General features: G+C 38.2%; 2 protein-coding genes across 2 annotated transcripts; both read left to right on the top strand.

Annotated features, from left to right (window-relative positions):
• Positions 1-639: 639 nt before the first annotated feature.
• On the top strand, positions 640-9,793 carry LOC121513279 (sulfotransferase 2B1-like). Its single transcript, XM_041792898.1, has 6 exons — positions 640-817; positions 1,514-1,722; positions 2,069-2,195; positions 2,779-2,873; positions 3,931-4,111; positions 9,053-9,793. Exons 1-6 carry the CDS (start codon positions 679-681, stop codon positions 9,166-9,168), a joined length of 867 nt encoding a protein of 288 aa, XP_041648832.1. The 5' UTR covers positions 640-678; the 3' UTR covers positions 9,169-9,793.
• Positions 9,794-9,941: 148 nt separating this feature from the next.
• On the top strand, positions 9,942-22,334 carry LOC121513280 (sulfotransferase 2B1-like). Its single transcript, XM_041792899.1, has 6 exons — positions 9,942-10,977; positions 14,853-15,061; positions 16,450-16,576; positions 17,169-17,263; positions 17,700-17,880; positions 20,503-22,334. Exons 1-6 carry the CDS (start codon positions 10,752-10,754, stop codon positions 20,616-20,618), a joined length of 954 nt encoding a protein of 317 aa, XP_041648833.1. The 5' UTR covers positions 9,942-10,751; the 3' UTR covers positions 20,619-22,334.
• Positions 22,335-23,553: the final 1,219 nt, after the last annotated feature.

The raw sequence follows: 23,553 nt of genomic DNA, 5'->3' as shown, positions 1-23,553 counted from the left end.
AATATAAAGTGACAGAGATGAGTGCCGTTTTTTAAGAGATTCAACGCATAAAATGTCCGGGTGGGGCAGATGTTAGTGCTGCTGCCTAAGACCGACAACCTCGTTGAGGTGAGCCAGCACAATTTGGTTAGAGGTCTTTTGTTTGCTTCTTACGACTAGGCAAATGCCCTGCTATCTTTTGGTTGTAGATGAATTGGCACAGATCAGGAGAAATACTCTGCTGCGTTCATGTCACTCTCACAGAGTCGTCAATACAGAATCTTCCTAGTCTTTGGTGGAAGAAGGGGGATTTAACTGAAAAAGCTACTGTTTAAAAGTTGCTGTTGCTTGAATGCTGTATTTAAAACGCTACCGTATTAGCTTACATTAAAGAGAAGAGGGGACATTTTACAACAACTGTGCTTCTGTAGGAAACTAGCCCTTTTGTACTATCCTCAAGTAAATGTGGTGTAACATTTAAACAAAAACGATTAGGGATGATAATTATTTAATCAAATGACAACATAAAAACCTGAGAGGTGCGATGGTTTTAAAACTTTTAGCTTTGACAGTATCTTCTTCTAGTCTGTCGTGTTCCGAAGTGGGAGTTTTCCTATGCTTTTGAACGCACCATATGAGAGACCTCTTTCCGTGCTCTGCGGGCAGATTTACTTTCGCTGAGTTAACCCTCCAAACATCATGTCTTCCGAGGAGATGTATCTGCTCTATCAGGGATTTCTGCTTCCTAAAGAGACTCACTCGTTGGAAAGTTTGAAGTTTGCGCAGGAATTCACCTTTAAGGACGACGACGTCGTGGCTGTGCTGTATCCAAAATCAGGTCGGCGTTTCTTTCAGCAACAAAGTTTTGGTTAAGTTCACGAGAAGTTCATGGTGACAGTAATGTTTGAAATTTTGCTCGTGCAGCTCCTGTCTGCATGTTGTCCAGTAATTTGCAGAAATGTTAAATGTGTTTTTGTTCCCTCCAAAGTGTTTGACAGTTTACAAAAATGTGCAAGTTCCTATGGGATGTCTGGTATTTAGAAGAGGATGAATTCAGTTTCGTCAGTATAATTTTGCTGGAGGTGACTCATTTTACGACTTGGTTGTCAGTTAATTGTTTTTGATTCACGAGAAAATCATTGTATGTGGCAAAATGGTGATACAAAAATGCTCATTAGAACTGCAGATCTTGCCTGAGAATTGGCCCATTACATCTTTAAATTAACTTACGTATGACAGCAATGAAGTAATAGTTGAAGGTTTGTCCATGGCTACGTTACAAACTTTAACTACTGTTTGGTAATTCTGCATACAATCTGAGCTGAAATATAAAGGAACAGAGTGAAAAAATCTGGATTCACGTGGAGGTCTAAGGTGTTCAACTATTTTCTCTGAGATTGGACAACATTGTCTGACTCTGAAGATTATTCTGACAGTTGTTTCCACCCACTGTTAGTTTCTAGTCTTTATGCAGTTGGAGTAGTAAGTATTTTTAGCAGTGTTATTCAGTACTTTTTGGCTGTTTGCTCCACAGGTACAGTCTGGATGCAGGAGATCCTCCCTCTGTTACTGAATGGAGGAGATTTGACTCCAATACAAACTATTCCCAACTGGGACAGGGTCCCCTGGCTGGAGGAGAAAAGATTAGAGCTGGTTATAGATAAGTTAGCTTCTCCACGAGCCTTGGTCTCACATTTTCCTTATCACCTCATGCCCCCGTCCTTCCACTCCTCCAAAGCCAAGGTATGTGGTCAGAGATTTCACCTTTGGGTTCATATCTTTAGATAGATAGATAGAAATGTATTTTGAATATGCACACAGAATGCAAAGTGGTCATACAAACTTAATGCTCTTATACAAAATAGAAGATACAGTGCAATGCAAATGTCACATGCAACAATTTGATTTACTTATCCAAAAAAAGAGTGGGACCAGATCGTCTTCTAGAGGCATGTTTAGCCAAAATCTTTTATCAGATGACCTCTCAGATTTTGGGTTTTGAGAAAACTTGGTTGGATTTGTATTTAAATTATTTTAATGCACCGATAAATGTCTAATGGAATAACTTTTTCCTACGTTTTTGCTGTAGGTCATCTATGTAATGAGGAACCCAAAAGACACCTTGGTGTCTTCATACTTCTTTCACCAAATGGCCGGTTTCCTCCCAGATCCTGGGATGTTTGATGAGTTTATAACCACATTCCTGGAGGGCAGGGGTAAGAGGTCTTATCACATATAAAATATTCACTCTGAGGAATTTTTTTTGTTTAAAGATACATTCTGAGGAAGTACAACAGAAGCAGACGTCTGTTTCCAGGTCTGGGGCTTGATACGTCAGTCTTTCTATTTTGTCATTCAGTGATTTTGAAAGTGATCTAATTTGTCTTTTGTTATTAAGAGTTACCCTTTTTTCAAATACATGTATGTTTCATCACAGATTCATTCACCTTCACGGATGTGACCTTTATATTTTCTCCTTTTTTCAAGGGGCTATCAAACATTTGATTACACTGTTCAGGACTAAATCCATAACATCAAAATACTTTAACTTTCAACTCTAATAATGTCTAGTTTCCACTAAAATTATTTGTTGTTGGTTTGCCTGAATCCATGTGAATGCAGCAACTTAGGAGTTCCTTTTAGCACAATGATGAAAATTTTGTCAGATGAATTGATCTTTAAATGTAAGAGCATTGGTATTTGTCATAATGAAGTGCCACTTATTACTTTTTCATGCCATGAAGTACAAAGAAAAGCAGTGATAGGTTTAAGAAAGACTGTGGTCTGTGGTGTCTGCAGTGATGTTTGGAAAATGGACTGACCATGTGAAGAGCTGGAGACAAACGGAGCTGGGAGACAGAATCATGTACATCACATACGAAGAAATGGTTCAGGTAAAACACTACTCATGAAAAGGGGCAGAAATTCAGGTTGATTGTGATCCATCTAGTTCAGCATTTTATTAAAAATTGACTGTTTTTGACAGCTAAGTAAGGTAAAAATTGGTTTAGCAACACAATGTAATGCCTGTAATGCTGGCCTTAAGTTTGAACTTTTATGTTTTCTCTGTGTTTCTTCATGAAGACCAGCTGGTGAATCACTGTAGAATTTTTACAGAGCAGGAATCAAATAGCCTTGCAAAGCAGATGGATTCGCCCGTTTCCTTGTTTTTCACTGGTAAATCCATCTTGCAAAGCTCCCATCTGAACCGATTGGGCTCAGTTAGAAAGTAACATGACCAATCAGCGACAAGGGGCAGTACTTTCAGGCGCTGCAGGGTCGTGACGTAAACAAGCAGCAGCAAGAGCTGGTGCAGTTATGGAGGAAGAGATTAGCGTGGATGCTGCTAAAGCACCAGTTTTATCAGAATTTGACGACATTTCTTCATTAAAAGAACAAAGAACAGCAGTGAGTTGTTTTCTTTTCAAAACTGACAAAAGTCGAGTACTTGGATGTCTATAGTCGCCATGTTTTGCGTTAGTCCTCAGTAGCTGCGCACGCGAAGCTCAATAGCAGCTATGTCATGTGTTTTGTTGCTCTGATTGGCCCGTAGAGATGTGACAGACAGAATGTTCACCCAATCACACTCAGAGTTTTTTCAAAGCCTCTGCCTTTTCTCAAACGTTTCCTATTGAAGCTTTCCCAGATGGATGTGTGAAACAAATCCATCTGGCTTGTCAGGTTAGGAATCAAACATTTAGTGTAAAATTCTGTTCATACTAATCAATTTCTTTGGTAGATTTAAATCCAAACATGCTCTGATGTTGAACTTTGATGTTATTATATACACACATTACTTTATGTACTTTTGCAGTTGCACATCCCTATAGAAAATTGACCTGATGTTATCATAATTCTAAGTCTGACTTCTTGGCTAGTCCATCAAGATAATAAAGACAAAGACCTGGTGCTTCATTTTAATAAATATTTCTGTGTGTTCCTCTCTTGTAGGACCTTCCTGCAGCACTCAGGAGGATGTCAGATTTCCTGGGTCGGGATCTGAATGAGGAAACCATCAAGAAGATATCAGAGCATTGCTCCTTCCAGAGCATGAAACAAAACAACATGTCCAACTTCAGCCTGGTGCCTAAGGTGTACCTGGACCAGGACAAGTCTCCCTTCCTCAGGAAAGGTAAAATACTGTCAATCCTTTAATAGTCTGCCTGCTTTTGTCAGATTTATTTGAACTGAAATAAAGCATATAACCAGTGAAATGTTATCTTTGATTGAAGCTGATCAGTTCAGTACAACCCAGATTGGGAAATGTAGGTATAAAAAGACTCAGGCCGGCCACACACTACAGGACTTTCAGCCTGATTTTAGCCAAGATTTGACTCCCCTGACGATCGTGGGGGCGTATACCAACTGGAGCCTCATCGCAAATGATTATTTGTCTGAGTAGTCTGCATGTGTGTGGTGTCAACATGATTATTGTACTGCTCCAAATCGCATTGTAGCCTCCAAAATCCCGAATCGTAAATCTCAAACACGTTTGATATTCATGATTCTAGGTCGTAGTGCCGCTGACGGAGTACCCACAACAACCAGTGAGAGCGAGCACATCAGGTAGCATCACCAGACGAATCATATGTACTTTCATTGCTCACAACCATAAACACAACTGTACCTTAATTCCAGCCAGGATTTCGTCCTGAGTCTTTCCCCTGTTTTATGATTATTGCTGCACCTGTAGCACACTCCAGTGATCTGAAAGTCTGGCTGAGTCGTCTAGTGAAGGTGTTCAGAGGATTAAAGATGAAATATCTTTGGAAATTGCCCTGAAGTCTGTGGTCTCTCACAGTTTTAAAACTGTTTCAGATTAAAAACTCGTCTAGTGTGTGGCCGGCCTAAGACAGTTAATTTATTTCCTAAGAGAAGCTGTTCCTTTTTGGTGTACTGAATAAATGCAAGAATTTAGATCCTTTACATTCAAAAACAAACACCAAACATTATGTTAATAAACTCTACTGAGCTTTCATGGGGAGAGTAAACGGACTGCAGCCTTAGGTGTTGAAAAAAGAGGCCAGTGAAAAAGTGCAAAAACTGAAGTTCCTCTGGTGGCTCCAAAAACCAAGGAATCCCCACTAGATCCCAGTTTTACAGCAGAAATGCAGCTGTTTATCCTTGTTTGAATGATGGTTTTAGTCCCATTAGTTCATTTCTTTACTAGTAAAATCTTTGTGAGTTGATTTTTGCAAATAAAGCTTGTCTTTGATTGTATAAAACTAAAAGTTGTGCATGCATTTGCATAAATAAGAAGAGGTGGCTACATGCTCATCACATATAAGGTAGATGCTATGGGATATTGTAAACTTTAATAATACTGAACAAGTGTGCGGGCATACAGCCCTCCCTCATAATTAAGGGCTGGGCCATTTAGACCAACAGGTGGGTAATTAGTAGCTGTTTTCTAGGTTTCTTAAGCCCAACCATAGATTTTTCTGTTTTCAGATATGATGCCAACCATCATTAAGCTTTATAATGTGTCCTCAGAAACCACTGCTTAACATCACACAGATGTCATAATTGAAAAAGCAAGGATAGGGAGTGTTGGTGTAGATAGTTTTTACCCATTCTATGCCTTTACCATTTTATATACTTAGAAATCAATAAGGTCGATTAACTTAGGCTTTTTTGCCCAAATAAACTACCTCTTTCATTTCAAAGTAAAAACAGATTTCCACAAAGTAATGTCATTTAAACAAAAATATGTAATGCAAAGAAAGTGACTGCGTATATACACTACCTGGCCAAAAAAAAAAAGCCACCTGGATTTAACTAGGCAAATAGGTATGAGCCTCCTATTGGATAATCACTGCATGGGCAATTATCGTTCAGCTGGCAACAAGTTATTTAACCCCAGCTGATGCAATGAGTAACTTCTCATTTCTTAAACAACCAAGTCGAAGACACATCCCGAGGTCGTGGAAAAGATGTTAGTCTGTTTAAGAAGGGTCAAATCATTGGCATGCAACAAGCAGAGAGAACATCTAAAGAGATTGCAGAAACTACTAAAATTGGGTTAAGAACTGTCCAACGCATTATTAAAAACTGGAAGGATAGTGGGGAACCATCGTCTTCCAGGAAGAAATGTGGTTGGAAAACAATCCTGAATGATCGTGATCAGCGATCACTTAAACGTTTTGCCAAATCAAATTGAAGAGAAACAACAGTAGAAATCAGGGGTATGTTGAATAGTGAAAGTAAGAGCATTTCCACACGCACAATGCGAAGGGAACTCAAGGGATTGGGACTGAACAGCTGTGTAGCCTTAAGAAAACCACTAATCAGTAAGGCTAACCAGAAGAAAAGGCTTCAGTTTGCTAGGGAGCATAAAGATTGGACTCTGGAGGAATGGAAGAAGGTCATGTGGTCTGATGAGTCCAGATTTACCCTGTTCCAGAGTGATGGGCGCATCAGGGTAAGAAGAGAGGCAGGTGAAGTGATGCACCCATCATGCCTAGTGCCTACTGTACAAGCCTGGGGGGGGGAAATAAATCTTGTGGCATTGCAGAAGCTTATCGAAACAATGCCACAGTGAATCTGTGCTGTAATCAAAGCTAAAGGCGGTCCAATGAAATATTAGAGTGTGACCTTTTTTTGGTGGCGACTTTTTTTTTGGCCAGGCAGTGTATTTACCCCCTGTAAGTCAGTGTGTAGTAGAAGCACCTTTGACTGCAATCACAGCACTGAGTCTATGTAGAGAACTCTCAGTCAGGCTTTCACATCTGGACACTATAATTTTATTCTTCAACTTATTGCAAAACTGTTCAAACCCTGTCAGGTTGCATGGGGATCTGGCATTTCGAGCCTTTTTCAAGTCCAAATACAAATTCTTTATTGGATGGAGGTCTTGAGTTTGACTCAGCCACTGCAGAGCATTCACCTTGTTGTCTTTAAATCATTTCTGTGTAGCTTTCACTGTATGATTCAGGTTATTGTCTTGCTGGCAGTAGTTCTCTTGCACACTGAATAAGATTATCTGTCTGGATTTTTCCTATATTTTGCCACATTCATTTTGCCCTCTACCTTTGCAAGCCTTCAAGGGCTGGCTACTGAGAAGCATCCCCACAGCATGATGCTGCCACCACCATGCTTCACAGTGGGGATGGTGTGTTTGTGGTGTTTAGCAGTGTTTGGTGCCTGCCAAACACAGCGTCTTTCCTGTTGGTTGAAAAGCACCATTCTGGTCAAGATTTAATGGGTTTTCTTCAACAGTGGCTTTCTCTTTGCCACTCTCCCATAAAGCTTTGACTGGCAAAGAACCTAGGCAATCTAACCATGCATGGGAGATGACTAGGAAAAGAATCGCTTGGAAATTATTTAATTACTAATACATCAATTTAACGAAAGGAGAAGCTAAAAACAAACAAACAACCCTCCTTGTGCATTTGGATGTTCAATGCCATGGATTTTTTTTCTGTATCCACCCTGTAATTTATACTTTTCAATGACTTTTCTCTGAGTTGCTTGGAGTGTTCTTTTATTTTCATGGCGTAATGGTAGCCAGGGAAACTGATTAACCAGTGTGACTGGACCTTGTAGACACATCTGTCTTTATTCTGCAATCACTTCAGACACATTCACTGCACTCAGGTGATCCCCATTTCACTAATTGTGAGACTACTCGAGCCAATTGGCCGGACCTCTGTTGAATTAGGTCAGTCACTTTAAAGGGGGTGAATATGTATGCAGTTGCATATTTTACCTTACATATTAAAAAAAATTTTTGTTAAAAAAAAAGCCAAATTATATTGACCAGGATTGATTAATAAAATCATTCAAAGGGTAAAACATCCAAGGAGGTGAATACTTTTTATTATGTACTTTAACTACTTTTTCACATACAAGTTTGGAAGTTAGTATCTGTCAAGTGTCTCTACAACGTCATGGCTTCCCACGCTTGACAAAGGAAGGACTTGACCAGACACAGGATTTCACTCGAACTTCAGTTTATTTAACCAGCAAACATGGTCAAAGGATGAAGTTGAAAAACCTACAAACACAAAAAATAGGAATTAATGTAAAGAAAATTCAGCATTTTATCAATCAAGGTAAACAAGGTAAGTACATTTAAACAAGGTAGGTACATTTAAATAAAGTAAGCAATTTAATTAATAGAAACCTAGTTCCACATTTTAGAACCATTTAGTTTTTAATCAACCTGTTCTTTTTATCTTATGCCTTTGCCTGAATTATTTTATACAGATTTTTAGAAATGAATTCTTTAATCACAATTTTAGCTAAAACTCATTTGCTTTAACTCACAAGACATCAAGTATTTGAACTGATTTTACTGTAGATTTTACCATTACCATTTATAAACAGAAATACTTTATTTCTTAAAACATAAATTAAACATTTTTAATTTACATTTTAATAAAGCAAAATTCACTATATTTTAGCCAATACTATTTATACATTTTATCAACTTCACTCAAACCCAAATTCAACTCACATTCTTTAGACAAAGTTTTAAGTTAAGCAAAATAATTTGTTCCTTGCTTTATCTTATAATTTAAACTTATTGTAAATAAACAGGGTAAATAACCCAAAGAAATTAAACAAACACAAAAGGTCATGCTGTCAACAACAACAGGAAATTTTAAATCCTTTGCTCAGGCATAGCCTGCAACTAAGCCAGGGATCATATTTTTTAAAGAGAGTCCAGTGAAGAGACGTGAGCTTACCAGTAGCCCTTTTTAGATCAACGTCCTTTTTCCATGCGTTATCCTTTAGCTTGAAGTCCATCTTTAGTGACTGCTTCTGCCGGCCTCAGCTCCGTTTCACAGACTGGTTTGTTGAGCTTACTTTGTTTGAGCCCAGCGTCTCCTGCTGATTAGTCATGATTTCATTTACCTGCTAAGGTGCGCCACGGAGCAGCACAGAAGCTGTCGGGCACGTGCAGCAGCACAGTCGTGGTTGCGGTTGCGTGCAGCTTGCACACAGAGCTTCCTCCAAGCAGATCGTCGCAACAGTATCTGAAGCCTCAGCTGCAAAGTTTTTCCCAAAAGCTGATTTATGTTGGATTTGTTTTCATCCATTTGTCATGGTGTGTCTGTTTTTGTGGCAGGTGTCGTGGGAGATTGGAGAAACCATTTCAACTCCGAACAAGAGGCCAGATTCACATCAGTCATTAAAAAAGAGCTGGAGAAGGAGAGCTTCACCCTGCCCTGGAGCCTGGACTGAACAATACTCACAGAAGCTGAGTGATAAATAAGTTTGATAGGCGCTGGTTGTTTTATTTGAATCTTCAATAGTGTGTAACTGGAACACACTGCTTCTATAAAAAACAATTACAAAACTACAATCATGTTATTGGGTTGTTCCTGTGTTTGCAGGTCCCATTTCTAATGGGCGTGTTCTTGTCAGGAATGTCTGAAATGCAGCATTTTCAAATTTGGCACAGACCTCAGCTTGGACTAAAGGATGACTCCATTATATTTTGTAGGCCAGAATAACTGAGCTCATGCTGTGAGAAACATGTAGGAAGATGCAAACAAAAGCTTCACTGACTGACAGGTTTACATACTGTGCAAAGATACACAGTAAAAGTAAAGGCAGCCATTTATGTCAAACAATATCGCTTTTCCAGACAATATAACCAAAGTACAGAAATGTGTTACTGGCTTTGAATCATATATTTTTACTCCTTTCTGTTTTTAAGCTATGGTTTAACACTAGATTGAGTTCTAATTAAGTGGTTATAATGCATGGAAAAGTTTTACTAACCTTTTATTAATCAAGTATTTCACTTTGTTTCACTATTATTAATGATTAAGTCATTACTGAATAAAGTTTATACTAAAAGTAAGTCAAGTCTACTCACTAATCTTTAACTTTTCCCTAAGGTTTCTGTTGAAAAGAGTGAAGTTGGTTGATTGCATAGTAGAACAAGGAAGCAGCATTCACCTGGAAGAAAACACCTGATGAAACAACAGCAGAAACATTTAAAGACAAACCAGTTATTTCTCTTACAGCTTTGCAAAAAATACCTCAAAATTATCACCATGGCTCTGACTTTACTTGCTTACTTTAGTCTACAAGCTACAGTTTTCTGAAAGGCTGGGTCTGAGTGGGAGTCAGCTTCCCCTGAGATCTGTTGTGAAACAAAGATTGGCTCTGTTATGGCTGAGTTTTTATGTATCTGGACAACAGACTGGGATCCACTTTCCGAGTTGGTGTGTGTTTGTGAGAGTATCGAGTAATGTGATCTCTGTTTTCACAGCACAGGCATTTAAGTTCCTTTGTTAGCTTGGCTTCACTCATACTACCACAGAGCACATACTACTACTGTAGGAAAACGTGTTTTTCTAAAGACGAGCTCAGACAAGTAGAGTCGTGCATACAGATTGACAGGCATGAAGCTGCATTGAGATGTCATAATGGAAAGGTAAATACTGTATAAAAAAGGTTCTAGCAAGTTAAAGGCTGAGATGTTTCACAATGAATTACAAGATAAAGGTTTCAGTCTGTGCTTTGTTATCTGGATGTGAAAACATGCAGTTGTTTGTATTCACAGTAAAACAGCAAATAGTTAGAGTAAATACAGTTTGCATAAAGATTTTAATTAAGGCCTTAACCTGAAGCAGAAACCAGAACCCTTTTGTACTATCCTCTAGTAAATGGTGTAACATTTCAACAAAACGATTTAGGCTGATAATTTTTTTAATCCAATGACAACATAAAAAACTGAGAGGTGTGATGGTTTTAAAAGCTTTTAGCTTTGACAGTATCTTCTAGGCTTCATGTTTTGAAGTGGGAGTTTTCCTATGCTTTTGAACGCACCATATGAGAGACCTCTTTCCGTGCTCTGCAGGCTGAGTTTACTTTCACTGAGAGTTAATCCTCCAAATACCATGTCTTCTGAGGAAATGCATGTGCTCTATCAGGGAATTCTGCTTCCTAAAGAGAACTTCTCGTTGGAAAGTTTGAAGTTTGCGCAGGAATTCACCTTTAAGGATGATGATGTTGTGGCTGCGCTGTATCCAAAATCAGGTCGGCGTTTCTGTTACAGACAAAGTTTTGGTTATGTTCATGACAAGTATATGGTGACAGTAATGTTTGAAATTTTGCTCGTGTAGGTCCTGTCTGTGTGTTGTCCAGTAATTTGCAGAAATGTTAAATGTGTTTTGCATGTTCCCTCCAAAGTGTTTGACAGTTTACAGTAGGGCTGCAACGATTAGTCGACATAATCGAGTATGTCAACTATAAAAATTAGTCAGCACGGAAATTCAAGTGTCAACTAATCGTATTATTGTTTTTGATATTGGTCAATCAAATACCGGCCGGTAAAAACTAATCTGTACTTGCAGTTCACTACTCAAAGAAGAGAGCCAGCCTCATACCAGAACATGCTGACATGTTGTTCCTGCACTGCAATTTAAAGAAATTAAAATCTATTGATCAGTCACTTGGGCTGGAAGTTTTATTCGTTTACATTAAGCTTTGTCCTTTTGGACTTTGGATGGGCAATTTGTTTTATTTACTTTTATGGACATACCAGTCACTTTAAAGAAAGCCATCCTTTAGTTATTTGTAACCTGCAAGGCAGGGGAACTGCTACCATTTAAATTGCTACTATTTCCATAAAATGGGGATCAAATTAGCTTGCCAAATAACCACGATCAATCGACTAATCAGGAAATTTATTGATGGATTAGTCAACATAAAAAATAATCATTAGTTGCAGCCCTAGTTTGCAGCAGTGGTTCTCAAAAGGTGTGCCTTGAAACTCCGTCTGAAATCCTGTTAAGACTGTTTGATTTTCCAGTGACAATTTTTTCTCCTAAAGCCTTTGATTTCTTGTGGATTTTCTCCAAAACTGCGAACTTCCTGCTTTTAGCGCAGCAAAAGAATGATAGCCTTTTCAGAACAATATTTCGACTTACCCTTTGTCAATTTTATCTGCTTCTTGGAAATGATTACCTATCTTTTTTAACCTGAACACAGAAGCTTTAATCCTGTCTCCTCCATCAGCTGCGCATTGATATGTGCCGGTGGAGGAGGAGACAGGGGAGTCTACGGGCTGAAGTTAGTTATTAAAACTTAAAGAAAAAATAGATAAAGTCTAAATCATTTCCGAGAAGCAGATATATAGGAAAATAGAAATATCATTCTGAAAAAGGCTCCAGCTGCGCTCATGTGCAGCGCCGCGCTTTTTGAGAAAATCCATGAGACGTTAAAGGCTGTAGGAGCTGAATTTGTCCATGGGAAATTAATTATTCTCAGTGGATATCTACTTTATAACAAGACTGATCTAGCTAAGCATTTTTTGTGTTAATATGAGCCATGAAAATTCTCTGCCTCACTACGATGATGATGACGATGATTATCATGATGATCGATAAAAAAAGGTAAAAGTAATCATTTGCAAAATTAATAGCATGACTTTATCTAAAGAAACTGGTACTGATAGCCCTCTAAATGAGAATAATGTGTCCCCTTTTCTAATTCCAGCTGTCTGTGAAACTACAACAGACAGCTTGGCTCGAGCTGCCACGGTTCGGTTCAGAATGCTGTGGCACTCGTGCTTGACAGCTGATTGCAGCCGTAGTGCGCATGTGCCATTTCAGAAACTGTCGTTTTCCCTGTTTACACGAGACGGAGATGGGTGCGTTTTGAAAAACTTCCACTCTGGAGGCCGTTTCCAGAAAGTTTTGTTTTCAGGCACCAAAACGCCATTGCCGTGTAAACAGACAGCCAAAACGCTACAAAACGTTTGTGTTTTCAGTCGAAAACGTTGTCGTATAAACGGGGCCTGACTTTACATAAGTCCCACAACTATGCAACAGCTAAAGAGACTATAACCAATGTCCTTACTGCATGCAAGCGTTACACATTGCATTGCATCATATAGCATTGCATGCTCTCTTTCCATCTGTTATCTGTTAAATATGCAAATGTAAAGTTACATGTAAAAATATATATCATGCTTTTACTTAGAAAATTGGAGGTATGGTGCCTCTAACAGCTGTGAGCCACATAGTTTTGTCTCCATGTTAGCACAAGTCAGACCATAAAAATTCATAAATGGGTATGGAGAATATCCATGCAACACACTCCTCTTTGTAAAACAAGCTAACAAGTTTTGGGAGTGAGAAAAGTGGAAGAAAATTAAGAATATCCTCTGGTGGGACACTCCTGGTGTCTTGTCATCCTTTGTGCAACCTCTTCCCTTGTTACTTGTCCATCTTAATAGGAGCCACAGAGAGAAAATAGGAACAGGGTGACTGAGGATAAACCTGGGGAGCTGCAGTGCATCACTTGCAGAGTGTCAGGATGCTACAAAAGGAAACTTTGTAATCAAACTGATGTAGCTGGCACTTGCTCACATTGCATGCAGTTGGGACTGGGACATGTTGCTACTTGCTATACATGCTAACGAGGCTGTTTTGCAAGGACATTAATATGGTGTGCCTTGAGACGTCAGCTTGCTTTTCAGTGTGCCTTGGGCAAAAACAGTTTGGGAACCATTGGTTTACAGACATGTACAAGGTCCTATGGGATGTCGTATTGAGAAGAGGATGGCTGAAGTTTTGTCAGTATAATTTTGCTCGAGCTGACTCATTTTACGACTTGGTTGTCAGTTAATTGTTTTTGATTCACGAGGAAGTCATTGTATTTGGAAAAATCGTGATACAAAAAATGCTCATTAGAACTGCAAAACTTGCCTGAGAATTGGCCCATTACACCTTTAAATTAACTTACGTATGACAGCAATGAAGTAATAGTTGAAGGTTTGTCCATGGCAACGTTACAAACTGTAACTACTGCTTGGTAATTCTGCATACAATCTGAGCTGAAATATAAAGGAACAGAGTGAAAAAATCTGGATTCATGTGGAAGGACTCAAGGCGTTTAACTATTTTCTCTGAGATTGGACAACATTGTCAGACTCTGAAGATTATTCTGACAGTATACAGCAAAAACTGGAGTGTTGAATTCCCAGTGTTAACAATTTCAGTGTTGATTTTAACACTCAAAGTGTAATTGTAACTCCATTCAGAGTTAAATGGCCTTCAGTGTTGGAGTTATTTGACAGTGTTGATCTGTGCAGTGTTTATTTAACTCTGAAGAGAGTTAATTGATTTAAGCCCTGCCCATTGTAATTTCAATTCTGGGGGGCAGAGTTTTCCCATCATGCCTTGGTGCAGATTGTTTAGATGTATTTTAGAAGTTTTAGATGCTTTAGATGTATTCAGTTGTGTTTAGATGCTGCCTGTTGTACAGCTATAGCTGTTGGAATTCCTTTGCTCATGTTTTTAGAGAATTATTGCTGTTTTTTATGTTAGACACTTCTGCACCATGAGTATAGCTGTCTGTTCAGTTGGTCATATCCTGACTGTGGTGATGGATGGCTGACTGATGGTGGTAGCGCAAATGTTAAACTCAAAGCAACCATGGATCCTGTGACTGTCTTACAGCTCTGTACTCGTCATGAGATACCTCACATTACCTGAGAAGTTTGATGTGAGCTGGCAATTTATAATTGATATGACTTACTTTGCACTGTGTGAGAAAACACTGAATGTTAAAAATTAACACCATGAGAGATATTAATTTAACACTTTCCACGGAACTTATGTAAACTCTGGGAAAGTGTTGAATTTAACATCATGGGGATTAAATCAACACTGATGATTTGCTATGATAGTGTTAACATTTTACACTATAAGGGTTGTTAGTTAACACTTTGCTAGTGTTAAAATTTTAACACTTTACAAAGTGTTAATTTAACACTGTCATTGGTTCCCATATAAACCCTGGCGGAGTGTTAACTCTGAGGGTGTTAGTTTCTAGTCTTCATGCAGTTGGAGTAGTAAGTATTTTTAGCAGTGTTATTCAGTACTTTTTGGCTGTTTGCTCCACAGGTACAATCTGGATGCAGGAGATCCTCCCTCTGTTACTGAATGGAGGAGATATGACTCCAATACAAACTATTCCCAACTGGGACAGGGCCCCCTGGCTGGCGAAGAAAAGATTAGAGCAGATTGTAGATAAGTTAGCTTCCCCACGAGCCTTGGTCTCACATCTCCCTTATCACCTCATGCCCCCGTCCCTCCACTCCTCCAAAGCCAAGGTATGTGGTCAGAGATTTCACCTTTGGGTTCATATCTTTAGATAGATAGATAGAAATGTACTTTGAATATGCTCACAGAATGCAAAGTGGTCATACAAACTTAATGCTCTTATACAAAATAGAAGATACAGTGCAATGCAAATGTCACATGCAACAATTTGATTTACTTATCCAAAAAGGAGTGGGACCAGATTGTCTTCTAGGGGCATGTTTAGCCAAAATCTTTTATCAGATGACCTCTCAGATTTTGGGTTTTGAGAAAACTTGGTTGGATTTGTGTTTAAATTATTTTAATGCACTGATATACAGTGCTTAACAAATTTATTAGACCACCTATCATATTTGTCTCGAAGACCATCCAGCATCATGAAGTGCTTTAATGCGGACTCTTTCATTTTCAGTGAGCTCTCCACGTTTTACCATTTTGAACAGGAATGAGGGATTTCAAACTGAATTCACCCAAATTTGAGCCGGCTCACTGGGCTTCTCTGAGATGTCAGAAGTTAATCAAGCATAACATTCAACTACTAAAACTCATTTTTCTGTTCAGGAATGCAAGTAAATAACTATGATTTGACATATTTATCAAGAAATGATAATGTGCTTTGCTATTTTTTCAGTTTTTTTGTGAATCAGCACACTTGAAAATTCATGGATAACAAAAATAATTATTTTAGCAATAAAAATATAATTTTGGTCAAAGAGCTTCTACATACTAGTGTGTTAACCATTGCAGAAACATAAAAAATGATTTTGGTAATTATCAATGCTGTTAAATAAGGGCAGCTGTGGTGGGTTGAAGATCAGATAGCCTTGGATTTACTCATCTAAGTTCACTTGAAGAGGAAAAAACTCCCACAGGACTCCAAAGTTAAACCGATAAAACAAATTCCTTTAATCCACAGTTTGTTGAACAATTTTACTGGATGATTCAAAGTCGAGCTTTCCTAGTCAATGAACTATATTACGGTAAAGAAACCATGTGGCTCGGTCCTTGCTTGATCCTCATCTCTGACATCAGCCTTTCCCTGACACAGCAACAAAGAGCCCTCTCTCTCTCTCTTAGAGTGACAGTAACCTACCTAACTGCTGAAACAGCAGTAACATACTGCTTTCAAAACTTTACAGACAAGCCACATGAATTAAATCAAATTACTTTTAGCTGACTTTTAACACATTTTATAACTTAACTTATATAATGAAATCCCAAATAAAGATTAACTTTCAACCCAAAATTACACTGATTATTTATTTTACTTTAACATGTATGAATGTAACTTGGCCCTTACAGCAGCTGTGGCATAAACCTGACTTTGGGCGGTGGTCTTATAAATTTGTTAAGCACTGCATGTCTAATGGAATTACTTTTCCCCGCGTTTTTGCTGTAGGTCATCTATGTAATGAGGAACCCAAAAGACGCCTTGGTGTCTTCATACTTCTATCACCAAATGGCCGGTTTCCTCCCAGATCCTGGAACATTTGATGAGTTTATAACCAAATTTCTGGAGGGCAGGGGTAAGAGGTCTTATCACATAGAAAACATTCACTCTGAGGAATTTTTGTTTAAAGATAAAAATGGTTCTGCATTCTGAGGAAGTACAATAGAAGCAGATGTCTGTTTCCAGGTCTGGGGCTTGCTATGTCAGTCTTTCTATTTTGTCATTCAGTGATTTTGAAAGTGATCTAATTTGTGTTTTGTTATTAAGAGTTACCCTTTTTTCAAATACATGTATGTTTCATCACAGATTCATTCACCTTCACGGATGTGACCTTTATATTTTCTCCTTTTTTCAAGGGGCTATCAAACATTTGATTACACTGTTCAGGACTAAATCCATATCATCAAAGGACTTTAACTTTCAACTCTAATAATGTCTAGTTTCCACTAAAATTATTTGTTGTTGGTTTGCCTGAATCCATGTGAATGCAGCAACTTAGGAGTTCCTTTTAGCACAATGATGAAAATTTTGTTGGATGAATTGATCATTAAATGTAAGAGCATTGGTATTTGTCATAATGAAGTGCCACTTATTACTTTTTCATGCCATGAAGTACAAAGAAAAGCAGTGATAGGTTTAAGAAAGACTGTGGTCTGTGGTGTCTGCAGTGATGTTCGGAAAATGGACTGACCATGTGAAGAGCTGGAGACAAACGGAGCTGGGAGACAGAATCATGTACATCACATACGAAGAAATGGTTCAGGTAAAACACTACTCATGAAAAGGGGCAGAAATTCAGGTTGATTATGATCCATCTAGTTCAGCATTTTATTAACAAATGACAGCTAAGTAAGGTAAAAACTGGTTTAGCAACACAGTGTAATGCCTCTTATAAGCTGCTGGCCTTAAGTTTGAACTTTTATGTTTTCTCTGTGTTTCTTCATGAAGACCAGCTGGTGAATCGCTGTTTGTAGAATTTTTACAGAGCAGGAATCTAATATTTAATGAAAAAATACTGTTCATACTAATCAGTTTCTTTGGTAGACTTAAATCCCAACATGCTCTGATGTTGAACTTTGATGTAATTATATACACACTACTTTATGTATTTTTGCAGTTGCACACCCCTATCAAGATAATAAAGACAAACACCTTCTGCTTTATTTTGATAAATATTTCTGTGTGTTCCTCTCTTGTAGGACCTTCCTGCAGCACTCAGGAGGATGTCAGATTTCCTGGGTCGTGATCTGAGTGAGGAAACCATCAAGAAGATATCAGAGCATTGCTCCTTCCAGAGCATGAAACAAAACAACATGTCCAACTTCAGCCTGGTGCCTAAGGTGTACATGGACCAGGACAAGTCTCCCTTCTTCAGGAAAGGTAAAATACTGTCAGTCCTTTAATAGTCTGCCTGCTTTGATCAGATTTATTTGAACTGAAATAAAGCATATAACAAATGAAATGTTATCTTTGATTGAAGCTGATCAGTTCAGTACAACCCAAATCGGGAAATGTAGGTATAAAAAGACTAAGACAGTTAATTTATTTCCTAAGAGAAGCTGTTCCTTTTTGGTGTACTGAATAAATGCAAGAATTTAGATCCTTTACAATCAAAACAAACACCAAACATTATGTTAACAATAAACTCTACTGAGCTTTCATGGGGAAAGTAAACAGACTGCAGCCTTAGGTGTTGCAAAATGAGGCCAGTAAAGAAGTGCAAAAACTGGAGTTCCTCTGGTGGCTCCAAAAACCAAGGAATCCCCACTAGATCCCAGTTTTACAGCAGAAATGCAGCTGTTTATCCTTGTATGAATGATGGTTTTAGTCCCATTAGTTCATTTCTTTACTAGTAAAATCTTTGTGAGTTGATTTTTGCAAATAAAGCTTGTCTTTGATTGTATAAAACTAAAAGTTGTGCATGCATTTGCATAAATAAGAAGAGGTGGCTACATGCTCATCACATATAAGGTAGATGCTATGGGATATTGTAAACTTTAATAATACTGAACAAGTGTGCGGGCATACAGCCCTCCCTCATAATTAAGGGCTGGGCCATTTAGACCAACAGGTGGGTAATTAGTAGCTGTTTTCTAGGTTTCTTAAGCCCAACCATAGATTTTTCTGTTTTCAGATATGATGCCAACCATCATTAAGCTTTATAATGTGTCCTCAGAAACCACTGCTTAACATCACACAGATGTCATAATTGAAAAAGCAAGGATAGGGAGTGTTGGTGTAGATAGTTTTTACCCATTCTATGCCTTTTTTATTCAAAAACAACAGCAGCGGCTGCAGTATTTTGCAAAATTATGTATATAGTGACCATTAAAGGGAATTCATCTGCTTGTATGCCTTACCATTTTATATACTTAGAAATCAATAAGGTCGATTAACTTAGGCTTTTTTGCCCAAATAAACTACCTCTTTCATTTCAAAGTAAAAACAGATTTCCACAAAGTAATGTCATTTAAACAAAAATATGTAATGCAAAGAAAGTGACTGCGTATATACACTGCCTGGCCAAAAAAAAAATGCCACCTGGATTTAACTAGGCAAATAGGTATGAGCCTCCTATTGGATAATCACTGCATGGGCAATTATCGTTCAGCTGGCAACAAGTTATTTAACCCCAGCTGATGCAATGAGTAACTTCTCATTTCTTAAACAACCAAGTCGAAGACACATCCTGTGGTCGTGGAAAAGATGTTAGTCTGTTTAAGAAGGGTCAAATCATTGGCATGCAACAAGCAGAGAAAACATCTAAAGAGATTGCAGAAACTACTAAAATTGGGTTAAGAACTGTCCAACGCATTATTAAAAACTGGAAGGATAGTGGGGAACCATCGTCTTCCAGGAAGAAATGTGGTTGGAAAACAATCCTGAATGATCGTGATCAGCGATCACTTAAACGTTTTGCCAAATCAAATTGAAGAGAAACAACAGTAGAAATCAGGGGTATGTTGAATAGTGAAAGTAAGAGCATTTCCACACGCACAATGCGAAGGGAACTCAAGGGATTGGGACTGAACAGCTGTGTAGCCTTAAGAAAACCACTAATCAGTAAGGCTAACCAGAAGAAAAGGCTTCAGTTTGCTAGGGAGCATAAAGATTGGACTCTGGAGGAATGGAAGAAGGTCATGTGGTCTGATGAGTCCAGATTTACCCTGTTCCAGAGTGATGGGCGCATCAGGGTAAGAAGAGAGGCAGGTGAAGTGATGCACCCATCATGCCTAGTGCCTACTGTACAAGCCTGTGGGGGCAGTGCTATGATCTGGGGTTGCTGCAGTTGGTCAGGTCTAGGTTCAGCAACATTATGTGCCCAAAGAATGAGGTCAGCTGAATATCCTGAATATACTGAATGACCAGGTTATTTCATCAATGGATTTTTTCTTCCCTAATGGCACGGGCATATTCAAGATGACAATGCCAGGATTCATCGGGCTCAAATTGTGAAAGAGTGGTTCAGGGAGCATGAGACATCATTTTCACACATGGATGGCCATCACAGAGTCCAGACCTTAATCCTATTGAGAATCTTTGGGATGTGCTGGAGAAGGCTTTGCGCAGTGGTCAGACTCTCCCATCATCAATACAAGATCTTGGTGAAAAATTAATGCAACCGTTCATCTCTTTACTTGTAAAATCTTTGTGGGGTTGATTTTTGTAAATAATGCATGTCTTTGTATAAAACTAAAAGTTGTGCATGCATTTGCATAAATAAAGTATCAGAGGAGGTAGCTACATGCTCATCACATATAAGGTAGGTGTTATGCTGAAGTAGCAGGAAAAGAGATATTGACCAGGATTGATTAATAAAATCATTCAAAGGGTAAAACATCCAAGGAGGTGAATACTTTTTATTATGTACTTTAACTACTTTTTCACATACAAGTTTGGAAGTTAGTATCTGAAGCCTGAAGCTGCAAAGTTTTCCCAAAAGCTGATTTATATTGGATTTGTTTTCATCCATTTGTCATGGTGTGTCTGTTTTTGTGGCAGGTGTCGTGGGAGATTGGAGAAACCATTTCAACTCCGAACAAGAGGCCAGATTCACATCAGTCATTAAAAAAGAGCTGGAGAAGGAGAGCTTCACTCTGCCCTGGAGCCTGGACTGAACAACACTCACAGAAGCTGAGTGATAAATAAGTTTGATAGGCGCTGGTTGTTTTATTTGAATCTTCGATAGTGTGTAACTGGAACACACTGCTTCTATAAAAACAATTACAATACTACAATAATGTTATCAGGTTGTTCCTGTGTTTGCAGGTCCCATTTTTAATGGGCGTGTTGCTGTCAGGAATATCAGAAATATGTTACTGGCTTTGAATCATACATTTTACTCCTTTCTGTTTTAAGCTATGGTTTAACACCAGATTGAGTTCTCATTAAGTGGTTATAATGCATGGAAAAGTTTTACTAACCGTTTGTTAATAAAGTATTTCACTTTGTTTCAATATGATTAATGATTAAATCATTATTGAATAAAGTTTATACTAAAAGTAAGTCAAGTCTACTCACTAATCTTTAACTTTTCCCTAAGGTTTCTGTTGAAAAGAGTGAAGTTGGTTGATTGCATAGTAGAACAAGGAAGCAGCATTCACCTGGAAGAAAACACCTGATGAAACAACAGCAGAAATGTTTAAAAAAGAGAAACCAGTTATTTCTCTTACAGCTTTGCAAAAAATACCCAAAATTTATCACCATGGCTCTGACTTTACTTGCTTACTTTAGTCTACAAGCTACAGTTTTCTGAAAGGCTGGGTCTGAGTGGGAGTCAGCTTCCCCTGAGATCTGTTGTGAAACAAAGATTGGCTCTGTTATGGCTGAGATTTTATGTATCTGGACAACAGACTGGGATCCACTCTCCGAGTTGGTGTGTGTTTGTGAGAGTATTGAGCAATGTGATCTCTGTTTTCACAGCACAGGCATTTAAGTTTAAGTTGTTAGCTTGGCTTCACTCACACTACCACAGAGCACATACTACTACTGTAGGAAAACGTGTTTTTCTAAAGACGAGCTCAGACAAGTAGAGTCGTGCATACAGATTGACAGGCATGAAGCTGCATTGAGATGTCATAATGGAAAGGTAAATACTGTATAAAAAAGGTTCTAGCAAGTTAAAGGCTGAGATGTTTCACAATGAATTACAAGATAAAGGTTTCAGTCTGTGCTTTGTTATCTGGATGTGAAAACATGCAGTTGTTTGTATTCACAGTAAAACAGCAAATAGTTAAAGTAAATACAGTTTGCATAAAGATTTTAATTAAGGCTTTAACCTAAAGCAGAAACTAAATTAAACAATCTCCAAGCACTAGTATAAAAGAAACTGTAGGTACTATGTTGATGTGAGTGTCAAATATTAAAGCCCACATTACAAAAAGGGACAAACTACACCAAACTCTCTGCCTTTGCTTATTTACTGAAAAGAGGAGTTCCTCATACTGTTCCTACAGAAAAATGTATATTTATTGTCATCAGTAATGCGCTCCTAGAATTACAAAAAATCGTACATTTTCATTAAACATTCATGTTTTCAGATCAATCCGGTGTTCTTGGATCTGTAGCTTCCTGTCAAACTTCCAGTCATACATTTTCCCATAAACTTACAGCAGAGACAGTGTACTGCATTGTATACCATTATTTAGTGTACTTTTCTGCTGTTTGTAAAGGGAAAAATAACATGGAGTTTATGAACTAATTCATAAATACTGTATGTCTCCTCCACACTTACAAAGACAGAAAATTTCAGACTGCAAACTCTGACATGACTATTCTTACAGTGCTGAGAAATAGCACCCCACCCTTCCACTTCTTTTTTTTTTTTCCATATTTGTCACACTTAAATGTTTCAGATCATCAAACACATTTTAATATTAGACAAAGATTCTCCGAGTCAATACAAAATGTATTTTTATCATAATGATTTCATTTATTAAGGGAAAAAGCCATCCAAACCTACATGGCTCTATCTGAAAAGGTTATTGCCCCATAGCTTAATAACAGGTTGTGCCATCCTTGGTTTGCAACAGCTGCAACTAAGCGTTTGTGATAATTGTCAATGACCCTTTCTAATCACTGTGGAGGAATTTTTGCCCACTCTTCTTTGGAGAATTGTTTTAATTCGGTTTCACTGAAGGGTTTTTGAGCATGAAGGGCCTGTTTGAGGTTGTGCCACGGCATCCTGATAAGGGATGAATATCGAAATCCAGTACCGACATGATACCAGTACTAACACATCCGATACCTACCTGACCAAATGCATCACAGAGATTGATACTTTGTTTCAATACCCCACGACACCGAATGAAAGGAATGAAATGCTTTATGGTATTTGTGTAATTTAAGTGTTAAGTTATACTGGTTTTCTTTTCTTATCCCATATACTGGCAACTAGCATCTTATAAAGATATTTCTGTGAGTCATTTATGACACCCAGATAGCTTTTAGTCACCTGCTGACTTTCAGCACACTTTTTCTCTTTAAAGTATCTATTCAGGTATCATTTAGGCACTTGCAGTTTGTAAAATGTATGGATTTAGCACCGGTATCAGAAAAAAAAAGATACCCTCCTTAATCCTGATCAGATTTCAGTCCAGATTTTGACTTGGCCACTCCAAAACCTTCATTTTGTTTTTTAAAGCTTTTCAGAGGTGAACTTGCTGGTGTGTTTCAGGCCATTGTCCTGCTGCATAACCCAAGTGTAATGAACTTGATGTCACAAACTGATGGCTGGACATTCTCCTTCAGTATTTTCTGGTAGGGAGAATTCATGCCTGCATCAATTACTGAAGTGATCCAGGTCCTGAAGCAGCACATCAGCCCAGGACTATCACACTACACTAGATGTTTTTTTTTTTGGCAAATGTGAGGCGAGACTTTGTGTTCTTTTTGGTGGTTTTGGCCTTAAATTCTCCCATGGATGCCATTTTTGTCCAGTCGCTTTCTTATTGTTGAATTATGAAGACTGACCTTAAGTGAGTCAAGTGAGGCCTGCAGGCCCATAAGATGTCGTTCTGGGTTCTTTTGTGACCACCCGATAAGTCATCAGTG

Source organism: Cheilinus undulatus, linkage group 8 (genome assembly GCF_018320785.1).
Source record: "Cheilinus undulatus linkage group 8, ASM1832078v1, whole genome shotgun sequence".
Classification (NCBI taxonomy): Eukaryota; Metazoa; Chordata; class Actinopteri; order Labriformes; family Labridae; genus Cheilinus; species Cheilinus undulatus.
The sequence above is the reverse complement of the archived record's forward strand: the minus strand, read 5'-3'. Positions and strand labels throughout refer to the sequence as shown.